The 10,883-nt window shown below is 73.5% G+C and overlaps 1 protein-coding gene across 1 annotated transcript; it reads right to left on the reverse strand.

The window, feature by feature from the left end:
• Positions 1-820: 820 nt before the first annotated feature.
• Positions 821-10,846, reverse strand: ACAP3 (ArfGAP with coiled-coil, ankyrin repeat and PH domains 3). The gene is given in 26 exon segments (XM_037498854.2): positions 821-1,211; positions 1,271-1,381; positions 1,450-1,559; positions 1,657-1,787; positions 1,790-1,882; positions 1,964-2,059; positions 2,612-2,716; positions 2,806-2,858; positions 2,860-3,006; positions 3,071-3,165; positions 3,257-3,326; positions 3,425-3,633; positions 3,940-4,051; positions 4,122-4,222; positions 4,391-4,442; positions 4,529-4,641; positions 5,146-5,157; positions 5,532-5,606; positions 5,683-5,778; positions 5,904-5,948; positions 6,290-6,473; positions 6,854-6,912; positions 7,645-7,698; positions 7,772-7,891; positions 8,218-8,275; positions 10,768-10,846. Coding segments are annotated over 26 exon segments (2,493 nt in total). The 5' UTR covers positions 10,815-10,846; the 3' UTR covers positions 821-1,066.
• Between the last annotated feature and the right edge of the window lie 37 nt (positions 10,847-10,883).

The following is a 10,883-nucleotide window of genomic DNA, read 5'->3' on the forward strand; positions in this document are numbered from 1 at the left end:
ACGGGCACCCTCAAGCTGCTTTGTCATAAATAAAACCGATGATTCCACCTGGTGGCGATATCCCACAGACCGAGGAGTGGACATCGGGCGGCCAACAGCCATGGTGTGCCGGCACAAGGCCAGTGGCGTCCACCACTCCTTTCGCCCGGGGCCACGTATCCGGGCCAGAAGAGGGCGGCGGGGCCGTGTGTGGCCTGGGGGCGGCCCCTCCCAGTGGAGCAGCACAGGGCGAGGAGGGCAGTGGGCAGGGCAGCCAGGACAGGAGCGGGTGCAAGCCAGTTTATTGACCATCCGGAGGGGCGCGCAGGCCCGGGTGTGGGCCCTGTGTGGCGCTGGGCGCTGGGGGTGGAGCTCAAGCAGGGAGAAGGAGCCAGTTCTGCTCCGAGGGGTCACGACCCACGGGCCATGGCGTGGGGGCCGGCCTAGCACCCACCTTGCTGCCCAGAGAGCCTCCCGGACCCTTTGCATAGTGACCGGTGACTGGCCTTGGCATGACCAAGGGCCCGCTGATGGGGAGAGGACCAGCCACCCCCGAGGGCTCCTTCAGAAAAAGGGAGCACAGAGGGCGTGGTCGGGCCCTGGGGAGTGGCCGACAGGGCCGGCCCATCTGCGGCCCAGTCCCAGGGGCTGGTGAGGGGTGGACTGCGGGGGCCTCCCCGCAACGGGGAGCCAGGGCCGCGGTGGCCCTGCAGGCCCGCAGAGGAGACTGGAGACGAGGGGGACGGAGCCGCGGCCACGCTCTCACCCCTGCCAGGCCGCCGGTGGGGGTGGAAGCACCGCGGGGCGCGGGGCCTGCCTGGCCAGCGCGGGCCTCGGGACGCCTGCGTCCAGCACCTGAGGAGCCCGGCCAGGCGCGGGGCCACCGAGTGAGGTACGCGGGTTGATTCCCTGGGTGGGCTGCCCGGCGGCCCGTGAGGCCCCGCGGTGGGCACTGGGGCGAGGAGGGACCCAACTAGCAGGTCAGTGGGGTGATGGGGTGTGGCGCAGCGGGCGCGGCCGGGGCAGAGGGCCCGGAGAACAGGCCTCGCGGCGCTGGCTGACACGCTGCGCCGGGGCCGCCGCGGGCCTAGCTGTCCTCCAGGTGCAGGCCGATGAATTCCTGGATGCAGCGGCGGTACTGGAGCTCCGTGGGGCTGCTGCCCCCAGGGGCCCGCCTGGCCCGGGGCGCCTCGGCCTCCCGCATCTCCTCAGCCATGCGCGCCAGCCGGAGCCTGGGGGAGGGGGTGAGGTCCTGCTCGCGCCCCGCCCGCCCCGGGGCCCCGCCACTCACAGGGTGACGATGTCGGCGTTGGCCTCCCGGACGGCGATGCTCAGTGGGTCCTGCTGCTCCTGGTCCAGGGCGTGCTGGTCGGCGCCTCTCTTCAGGAACAGGCAGACCTGGCTGGGGGCGGAGGGGCTGGTTGGGGCCGGCCGGCGGCGGCGGGGCGCTGGAGGGGGGCCCTGACTCACCCCGTGCGGCCCAGGAGCGTGGCGTGGTGCAGGGGGGCGCGGCCCCGGCTGTCTCTTTGGTTCACGTCGGCTCCGTTTTGCAGGAGAAATTCACAGACAATCAAGGAGCCCTGGGGGGCGGGGCGGCTCAGACTCACAGGGGAGCCCCCCACCCGCCCCCCAACATGTCTGCGCACAGGCCACGCCCCTCGCGCTAGCGCCCCTCACCCCAAGCACCGCCTGAACCAGCGGCGTCTTGCCCTCGTCCTCGGCGTTGGCCCAGTTGACCTCAGCCCCGTGGGCCAGCGCGGCGGCCAGCGCAGGGAGGTCGCGGGCGCGTGCGGCGCGGTGTGCCAGGAGCCCGGGTGCAGCTCGCGCACATCCGCTGGGGCCCAGGCCTCGGGCTCCGCGTCTCCCTCCACCTCTCCGCTGGACCCCTCCGACTCTGCGCCCTCTGGGGGGAGGGGGTGGTCAGGGGCAGCGGCGGCCGGCCGGCTGTCGGGGGGGCTGGGGACTGGGGCCGGTGCGCACGCACCCTCCTCAGCGACGCTGTCCACCACGGAGCCCGTGACGGCCAGGACGTCCGAGCTGCCATCGGAGCTGCCCCCCAGGCCACTGTCGCTGCTGAGACCTGTGGGGTGTGCAGGGAGGGGCCCTGAGCACCCGACTCCTCCCGGCTCTGGAGGGGTGCGGGGGTCCCACCGTCCTCCCGGCCTGCTCACAGGCCCCTGCGCTGCCCTCTGCGCTCCTGGTCTGGGGCCCAGCAGGGCGGGGACACTCGCCTGCCCCAGGGCAGGCAGCCTGGTGGCCAGGCCTGGCCAGCTGGGGGGCTGTCACCCCACTCAGCCAGGTACTCTTGGGCGCAGGGGGTGGCCCGGGTTCTGGGACCCCGATGCCCGGGCCAGTCTGTGCCCGCACACCCCCCCCAAGCTCCCGCAGGACTGCCGGGGGGAGAGGTTCCCGGCAGGGCCCCGATCTAAGGTCCAAGTCAGCGGCCATGTTACCGCCTGCTGGACGCGCGCTCCAGCCCAAGCCCTGCTTGACTCCTAGACTCCATGGGGAGCCCCCAAGACCCACCCCGCCCGTCCTGCAAGAGCACGTGGCTCCAGGGCTCGGGATGGCCCGCACACCGTCCCCACTCGCCCACCCACGGCTGAGCCGGACGGTCCCTCCCAGCACTCACTGCGTGGACCGGCGGCGGCCGCCCCAGCATCAAAGTAGGAGAAGAGGGAGTCCAGCTCGTCGGGGCCGAAGAGGGAGTCCCGCCGGAACCTGCGCTCCAGGCCGCCTGTGCGGGAGAGGGGCTGAGGCCCGAGCCCCCAGGACGCCGCCGCCGCCCGCCCTTCCCTGCCCCGGCGGGCGTGTCGGGGCGCGCACCTGGACAGAGGGCGGCCACGGAGGGCAGCGTGGGCTCCAGCCGGGCCGGGCGGCGGGCGCTGGGCGCGGGGGGAGCTGTGGTGGCGCCGGCACTTGGGGGCGCGCCAGCGCTGCGGGGCCTCGCCGGCGGGCGCGGAGGGAGGCCTGCCCAGGAACTTCTTCTCCACGTACTTGTCTCTGATCCAGGCCTCCTTGTCCTGCCTGGACGGGCCGCACGTGAGCCGCTCCCCCGTGGCGCTGCCCGGCCCACCCCTGGCCGCCTCACCTGGGGCTGCTGGCCGTGGGCTTCTTGCCGCCCGGCCCCTCGCACCGGGCCTCGTAGATGCGATTCACAGCGCTGTTGCCCAGCTCGCACATCAGCTGCGGGAGGCGGGTGTGCGGTCAGTGGGCGCTTGCCTCACGGCCCCAGCGCGGGCCCCGCTGCCGGCCGCCCGCCACGCTGCCCGCACACCTTCAGCAGTTCTGGCTCCCACGAGTCCAGCGTCAGGGAGCGCACCTTGGAGCAGTGGACGCCCAGGCTCCTGGACAGCAAGGGGGGAGGCAGGCCCGGGGGTGGGGTAAGCGGGTGGGCTGGGGGTGGGCGGGCCCGGGGGGGGGTGGGGGGAGGGCGGGGCGGCACCTGTGGATGCCCGAGCACTCGATGCACAGCAGCACACCCAGGTTGATGCTGGCCCAGCGGGGGTCGGGCTGGCCACAGTCGCCACACTGGCTGTTGCCAGCCACACTCTGCACGCGCTGCAGGGCACTCTCAGCCCTGACGCCGCGCTCCCGGGAGTCCGAGGCCGAGTCGAGGCTGCTCGTGGACGGGGACGCCGTGCGGTCCAGCCTCTGGGGACGGTGGTGGGGTCACGGCCTGCAGGTGTGCCAGCCGCAGCCCTGGAGGCCCCTCCCGCAGCAGAGGGGCCACATGGCTGCGCGTGCACGCACGCACACACAGGTGCTCACATGCACATGCTCAAACATGCACATGCAGCTGTTCACCATGCACACGCAAGTGCTCACACACACATGCAGGTGCTCTTGCAAGTGCTCACGCGCACACACAGGTGCTCACGCGCATGCACACGCAGGTGTTCACGCATGTGCAGGCCCAGGGCAGCGTGCACACGTGCCACAGGGCTGTGGCGGGCGCACCTCTCCGTAGCAGCTGTCGGGGCTCGCCCGGTAGGCAGAGGCGATGCTGGCCTGCACAGCCTGCACCCAGGCCCGCCGCAGAGTCTCCGAGTCAGCCTGCAGCATGCAGCTCCTGCGGGGAGGGGCTGTCAGGCTGGGCCGCGGGGACCCCCCCTTGCCCCGCCCCGGCCGAGGCTCCTCACTTGGTGGGGGACACGACCTCAAAGCAGAACCTCCGCTCGGTGTCCTCGCACGGCTTCACGGAGCACAGGCGGAGGTCGTCCACCACCACGGTCAGCGCGTCCTGCGGCGGCACCACTGTGGCTCCCCACCCCGCCCGGCCCGCACCCGCCTCAGCCCGGCTGCCCGAGACCCCAGCGACCTCCGCCCCAGCCAGGCCGGCTTAGGCGCAGCGAGCCCACCCGCCCCCCGCCAGCCCCCACCGCAGGCAGGAGGCCCCCCGAGGGCGCACCTTCAGCCTCTTCTGGTAGACCAGCTGGCTGTTCTGGATGGAGAACCAGCGCCTGGTGCGAGAGGGAGGCGGGGTCAGCGGGCCGGGCCAGGGTCACCCTCCGCGCAGCCCGCCCGGCAGCCCCCGGGAGACCCTCACCGGTTCCACGTCTTGAAGGCGTTGCTGGCCCTCTTGAAGAGGTAGCCCTCCATCACCACCCCGCTGGGCGCGTCCACGTCGAACTCAGCCTTGGGCCCATCGTGGGAGAAGTCCTGGGGAGGGGCCGCCCCAGTGAGAGCGGGCGGCCGCGGCCGCCCCAGGCCCCGAGCGCAGGCGGGGGCCGCTCTGCACAGCCCCTCCCTGAGCCCCAAGGGGGCAGGTCCCTCACATCGTAGCCGGGGCTCCGGCCCCAGCCCAGGCCGGGACAGCAGGCTCTGGGGTCAGGAAGGAAGCTGCTGCCCCAGCCCGAGCCCCCCATTCAGGGCCCAGCTGGGCCGCGGACAGAGCTCCATTCACAGGGCCCGGGGCCGCGAGCGCTGGCCTGTGTCCGGGGCGGGGAGGAGAGGCCCGGCCACCTGCTCCCCAGGCTGCGCGGGGCAGAAGGGACAGCTGCTGCCGCTGCAGGGGAGGCGGGCCAGGCCCGCCGGTGCCAGCCACGGCCCACCCGGCGCCGCGGCGGAGGCCCGGGAGGTGTCCTTGGTGCTGAAGCATGCGGCGGGGAGACGGAGGCCCCGCCCGCCCGCCCGCCCGCCCGCCCCCAGGGCGGGGCCCCTCACCTGCAGCAGCGTCTGAGGGCCCGGCGGGAGGACGCAGGGGGTGGGAGAGAGAGCCAGTGAGTGACAGGCCCCACAGCAGCACTCTGTGGCCCCCGAACAGCTCCAGGCTCCGCCCACCTCCTGAGACGGGAGCCAGTGCCTGGCAGGGGAGCCCGGCCCCACGAGGAAGCAGCCAGCAGCCCCAAAGCCCGCCAAGACCCAGGAGGGGGTGCAACCCCACCCCAGGGGCAGTCCCGCTGCCGTGCGCCGAGAAGGCTGTCGCTCTGCCCGCCAGCCTGGCCGCCCGCGCGACCACCAGGCGGAGGACCCCCGGGCTGGGGACGGAGCGGCAGGCCAGCCGCCGGGGGCTGCCAGGGCTTTCCCAGCAGAGGGGCGGCGGGCCTCACCCGCTGCTGGATGGCCGCGTGCTTGCGCTCCATCTCCCGCTTTTCCACCGCCGAGTCGATCACCAGCTGGTCCAGCTGTGAGGGAGGGGTGTCAGGGAGCCCGGCAGGGGCCCTGTCCCCACGCCCACCCCGCCCCGCCCCGCAGGCTCACCTCTGCTGCCAGCTTCTTCATGTAAGGGTCCAGCTGGTGCAGCAGGCTGTAGCCCTGCTGGAAGAAGCTGTACTGCGCGTGCATGAAGGACAGCATCTGCGGCGGGCACAACGCCCTCAGCCCCTGCAGGACCCACCCCGCGCCTGCCCGCGCCCACGGCGCCCTGCCCCCACGGCCCCCTGCCCGGCCCCGCGCCTGCCCCACGCCGTCTGCGCGCTCACAGAATCCAAAATCTCAAACTTCTTCTTGGCCTGCAGAACGTTGATCTGCCAGAGGGGAGGAGAGCAGGGGTCAGGCCCCGGAAGTCGGCCCTTGCCCTGCCCCTGCACCCTGAGGCCCCCGAGCGCGTCCAGTTTACCCAGCATCAGGGCCAGCCCCTCCAACGTCTCCGAGGCCTGCCCAGAGTCGGGGCGCTAGGCCCCCTCCCCCTGGCAGAGCCCTGAGCCCTCGGCCCTGCCCGCAGCCCCTCCAGCTCGGCTGGCCACCCCCCCGAGGTGTGGCACCTCAGGCTTTCTCCGGCCAGAGGGATCCTTCCGACGCCAGCTGCCCCGCAGGGACGCGGGAGCCGCTGGGCACACGCTGCAGGAGCTGACCGCTCGGCACTGACCTGGAGCACGTAGTCCAGCGCCAGGTGGCGGAAGCACTTGCGGGTGAGAGTCAGGGCGCCCGTGGCCTCCTCCACCTCGTGGGGCCGGTGCCTCGGGGCCTGGGCGTTCCTCACCAGGGACAGCTCCATGTCCTCCCGCACTTTGTCGAACTGCTTCTTGGTGTCCTTGAACTTGCGCACGTCCCTGGGGGCAGCCGAGCCTTCGCGAGGCGGCTCCTCCCTACGGACCGCCCTGTGCCGGCCGGGCCCCTTCTCCGCAGCGCTGGCCTCCCCGGGCTCCTCGCCGTCCTCTGCTCGCTCCTGGGTCCGTCCAGCCAGTGGGGACGGCCCTCGGCCTCCCTCGAACCCTCGCCCACGCCAGCTCCGTCTGCAGGGTCCCCTGGCACCTGGCTCAGCCCCTTCCCCGCCTGCTTCCCGCAGCCCTTCCCCTCCCAGGGCCTCCTGACCTCTGGCCGTGACCCGGCCCGCCCTCCTGGCTGCAGGCTCCTCTGCCCTGCTGGCCCCCACCCATGCGCCCCAGGACCCCAGTGTGACCCCGGCCACCCAGGGCTGACAGTCACTCACTCTTTGACGAAGTTGTGCAGCTGCTGGCGCACAGACCGCTGGGCCTGGTCAAATAGGATCTGGGGGCCAGGGCGAGGGCTGTCGGGTCCGTCCCCAGGGAGAACCAACGACAGCCCCATCCAGCCTGCCTGGCCCAGCTGGTCAGCAGACAGGCCTGGATCAGGGCAGCATCGCCCCGGGCTTGAGGCAGTACCCGGAGGCACAGTTGTGCCCACCTGCCCCTCTCCCCCACTGGTCCTTGACCAAACAGGAGGCCAGAGCTGCCCCGGATGGGATGCTCCTCTGCCCGAGCAGCCCAGACGGGGTGACACACGTAGGGCACGGGGCACCCCAACCTCCAGGCGCTGGCTGGCCAGCGGGGGGAGGAAGCAGGGGGTCAGAGGTCAGAGCCAGGAGGGCCGCCCCACAGTGCTCCAGTCCCGCGTGGGGAGGGCCGGCCTCCCTGGCGCAGACGGACGGACAGACAGACAGGGCAGGAAGAGCTGGTTTATTCTGAACTTCCCGCGGGGGTGGAGCCCTTGTTTGGGCAGGGCTTTCGGCTCCCAGGCTGGCCCGCCCACCCCGCGGCCTGTCCTGTGCCAGGCCAGGGTCCCGCGGCTCAGGTGGCTCTGCGCCAACCTGGCAGCGGTGAGGGGGGACTCACCCGAGGCTGCCTGGGGGACCCTTCCAGGCCTCACCCACCCTGAGCCCACCGTCCTGCCCGGGCAGTGACCGCCTCTCCCTGGGCAGACCCAAGCGCCCCCAGTGCCAGGGAGCGGCATGCAGCCCCGCCCGCCCCGCCGCCGGCTCACCATGTGGTAGCTGACCATCTCCTGCAGGCTGTCTCCAAACCTCTGCAGGCACTCCTGGGGGACACACTCGGCTCAGGCGCCTGCGCCCACCCCCCACAGCCCGGTGCCACCCGCCCCGCGCGCTCACCGAGACCACCGCATCCCCCTGGCACTGCTGCGACAGGTCCCGGACGCCGCTCACGAAGAGCCTGTTGGTGGCGACGTAGGCCTTGCCGGCCTCGATCATGCCGCTGCAGAGCTTGACCAGCTGCGGCGGGCGGCAGGCAGCTCAGTTCTCCAGCCAGGGCCAGAGGCCCCGCTCCCTGCCTGCCCCCAGCTGCCGGGGTTGCCAGGACGTTGGGGGCCCCAGGGCTCCGCCCACAGCTGGGTGCCAGCGGGACCCCTGCGGGGTCCGAGGCCACGCCTCTGGCCCCCCAACACAGGGAGTGCCCTGCAGCCCTCGGCCCAGCAGCTGTCCCCTGCCCGGGACCACAGGTGGGGTCCGGCCCGGGGCAGCACCGAACGCGGCGGGCAGCATGGGGTCTGGGACGGGAAGGGCGGGCAGCGTGCGAGGGGCAGCCCGGGTCCCCCTACCTTGTCCAGCTTGGCCTCGATCTCCACCACGTCTGTCTCCACCTCGTCAATGGTGGCTCTGCGGCGAGAGGAGGCAGCTTGTCCCCGGCCAGGGCGGGCGGGCACCCCCCCAGGGTCTCGGGGGAAGGGGCCGCAGGGCCTGCTCCCAGGGCCACCCGCGGGCTCTGCCCTCAGACAGATGGCGAGCGGGCCCGGGCCCCACCGGGGCCGGGCAAGGCTGGGACCTGAATCCCCTGCGGCAGCAGGGAAGCCGCCACCTGTGGCCTGGCTGGGGTCCCGGGGGCAGGGCGCGAGGGGCCAGTGTCAGACGCAGGAGGCAGAGGGCCGGGCCTCCTGGCCACCCTCCCGCCACACCCTTGCCAGCTGGGCTGACTGGGCCCCGGGCCAGGGACCCTGTCTGGGTCACTCCAGAGCACAGGCCGCTGCTCTCTGCTGGACCCCAGGCCGCCTAGTGGCCCCAACTCCCCCAACCTCAAAACAGACCATTCACTTTCTCGGTGGGGGGCCAGGCCAGGGAGGAGCCACCCCACGCCCTCCCGGGGCGCAGACAGCAGGGCTGTGGCGAGGCGAGAGTTAAGCCTTGACATCACTGGAGAAGCCTCCGGATGGGAGAACCCCCGGAAGGGGAGGCAGAGGCAGATGGATCCGCACGTGACATCCCCCTCTGGGAGCAGGAAATAGGGGCGCAGGGACAGGATCCTGGAGCCCCCACATAATCCGCTCAGCTGGTGAGCTGGGCCCACACAGCTGCCCGGGCCAGGGACCTGGGAGGACGGCTGGGGCCGGGACTTGGGGGGGTCAGTCGGGGCCCCACGCAGGTCTAAGGCCCTTCATTGCCGTGTGGTAGCGGGGCGGGGGGGTGGCTCCCCGGTTTCTCAGTCCTGGGGGCGGGACCGGACCGGTCCTCACGTGGGCCGGCTCACGTGTCCTCAGTTAGGAGCCGCGGGAGGCTGCCCCGGCCAGCGACCTGCACAGGTTCCCAGTTCTCCTCACAGGGCAGCCGCCCCCTCCCGAGGGCTCCGAGGCGCCCCACCCACCCAGGACTGCCCAGTCCTGACTGCAGCCCCTGCTGGTCTCGGCAAGCTGGGAGCACCCCCGGAGAGGACACTGCCCAGGGCCCTTGGGGCCCCTGGAGAGCGCAAGGGCGGGACTGTCAGAGCAGCAGGCAGGTGGGCCAGATACGGTCACACCCCACCTGGACACCAAGCCCTCCACTGTCCCTCCCCACGGAGCCCTGAGCCAGCCTCCCTCCAGGATTTCCTCAGCAGCCGGGTGGAGGGCGAGGCTGGCTCCCCCACCAAACCTGACTCAGCACCCAAAGCCCCACCCAGGGGAGGGGGCACAGAGAACAGGGAGGGCCACGCCCCCGTGTCCTCTGGAGAGGCGCCCCAAGCCCACAGGCAGGGCGTCCTCCCAGGCCCGGCCACCTGCCCACATCGCCGGACACATCCTCCCCTGCCCGCCCGCCCTGGCACCGAGGGCAGGCGAGCAGAAGAGGGGCCCTAGGCTGGCTTCGGGCGCCAGCAGCTTCAGCTGTGGCTCAGCCTAATCCTGAAACCCGCCTCGCCCTTGCCTGCGGCCCGGGTCCCAGCGGGTGGATGACCTCGGCCCCGTCCCCTTCCCAGGCCGCTGGTGTTTCCCAGGCCACCCCTCTCCGAAGCAGCCAGGCAGCTAGCGTGCCCACCGCGGGCTCCACGGGCGGCCACGTCCACGGTGTCCCGGTGCCAACGCCTGCCGGCAGCCGGGACTTCACGCAGGGGTGGGAGCAGGAGACTTCTGAGTGGGGGAGGTGGGGTGCCCGGCCCAAAGCCCGAGCCCGCAGCAGAGGCCCGGCGCCTGCCCCAGACTGGGGTGCTGGAGGCTGTGGGGCCCAGGGTGGGGAAGGGGGCGGCCACGCCGAGCCCAAGCAGCCAGCCAAGGACTCCACAGCACCCTGGTGTCCCGAGCCTGGGGCGCCCTCGGGGCATCCAGGTTGAGCCCTCCCCCCCCCAGGTCTCTGCTGGGCGCGGGCTCGGGAGGCCGCTGTGGAAGGGGTGCTCCGGGGAGCAGGGCGAGAGCCCCGAGCCGGGGACCCGGGTGACCCCAGGCCCTCCCCGGGCAGGCCCGAGGGCAGCGCGCGCCCAGGAGCACCCGCCGGCGCAGACGCTCCGTGGGCGCCCGCGGCCCCGCACACGCCCGCGCACACGTGTCACCGGGCCGGCTCCGCGCGGGGCGGGCAGGCGGGCGGCCGCTCGGCGGGGCGCGTCCGGCCGGCACGTCGGGGCGCTCCCGGGCGGGCGCCGCGCTCGAGGCCGCCCCGGCCCGCGGAGCCTGGTCCCCCGGGGCCCGCGCCCCGCGCCGCGCCCCCCAGCCCCGGCGCCCCCGGCCCGCGCCGGCTCGGCGCCCCGCACAGCCCGCGGCCGGCCCGCGCCCAGCAGGTGCGGGGCGGCGGCGCGGACACAAAGGGGGGCCCGGGGGCCGGCGGCGCCTTTTGTTCCGACCCGCGGGCGGGGCGCCGCGGGGGCCCGCCGGGCCCGGGGCGCGCCGGGGCCGGGCCCCCGCGCGGCGCACCTGAAGCGCGGCGAGTCCTTGATGCACTCCTCGAACTCCACCGTCATGGCTGCGGCCGGCGCTCCCTGTCGCGAGGACGGCGCCCCGCGGCATCCCCGGCCCGGCCCGGTCCGCGC

The sequence above is a fragment of the Talpa occidentalis genome, unplaced genomic scaffold, assembly GCF_014898055.3.
Source record: "Talpa occidentalis isolate TD23 unplaced genomic scaffold, MPIMG_talOcc4v2.1 talOcc4.9, whole genome shotgun sequence".
In the NCBI taxonomy this organism is placed as follows: domain Eukaryota; kingdom Metazoa; phylum Chordata; class Mammalia; order Eulipotyphla; family Talpidae; genus Talpa; species Talpa occidentalis.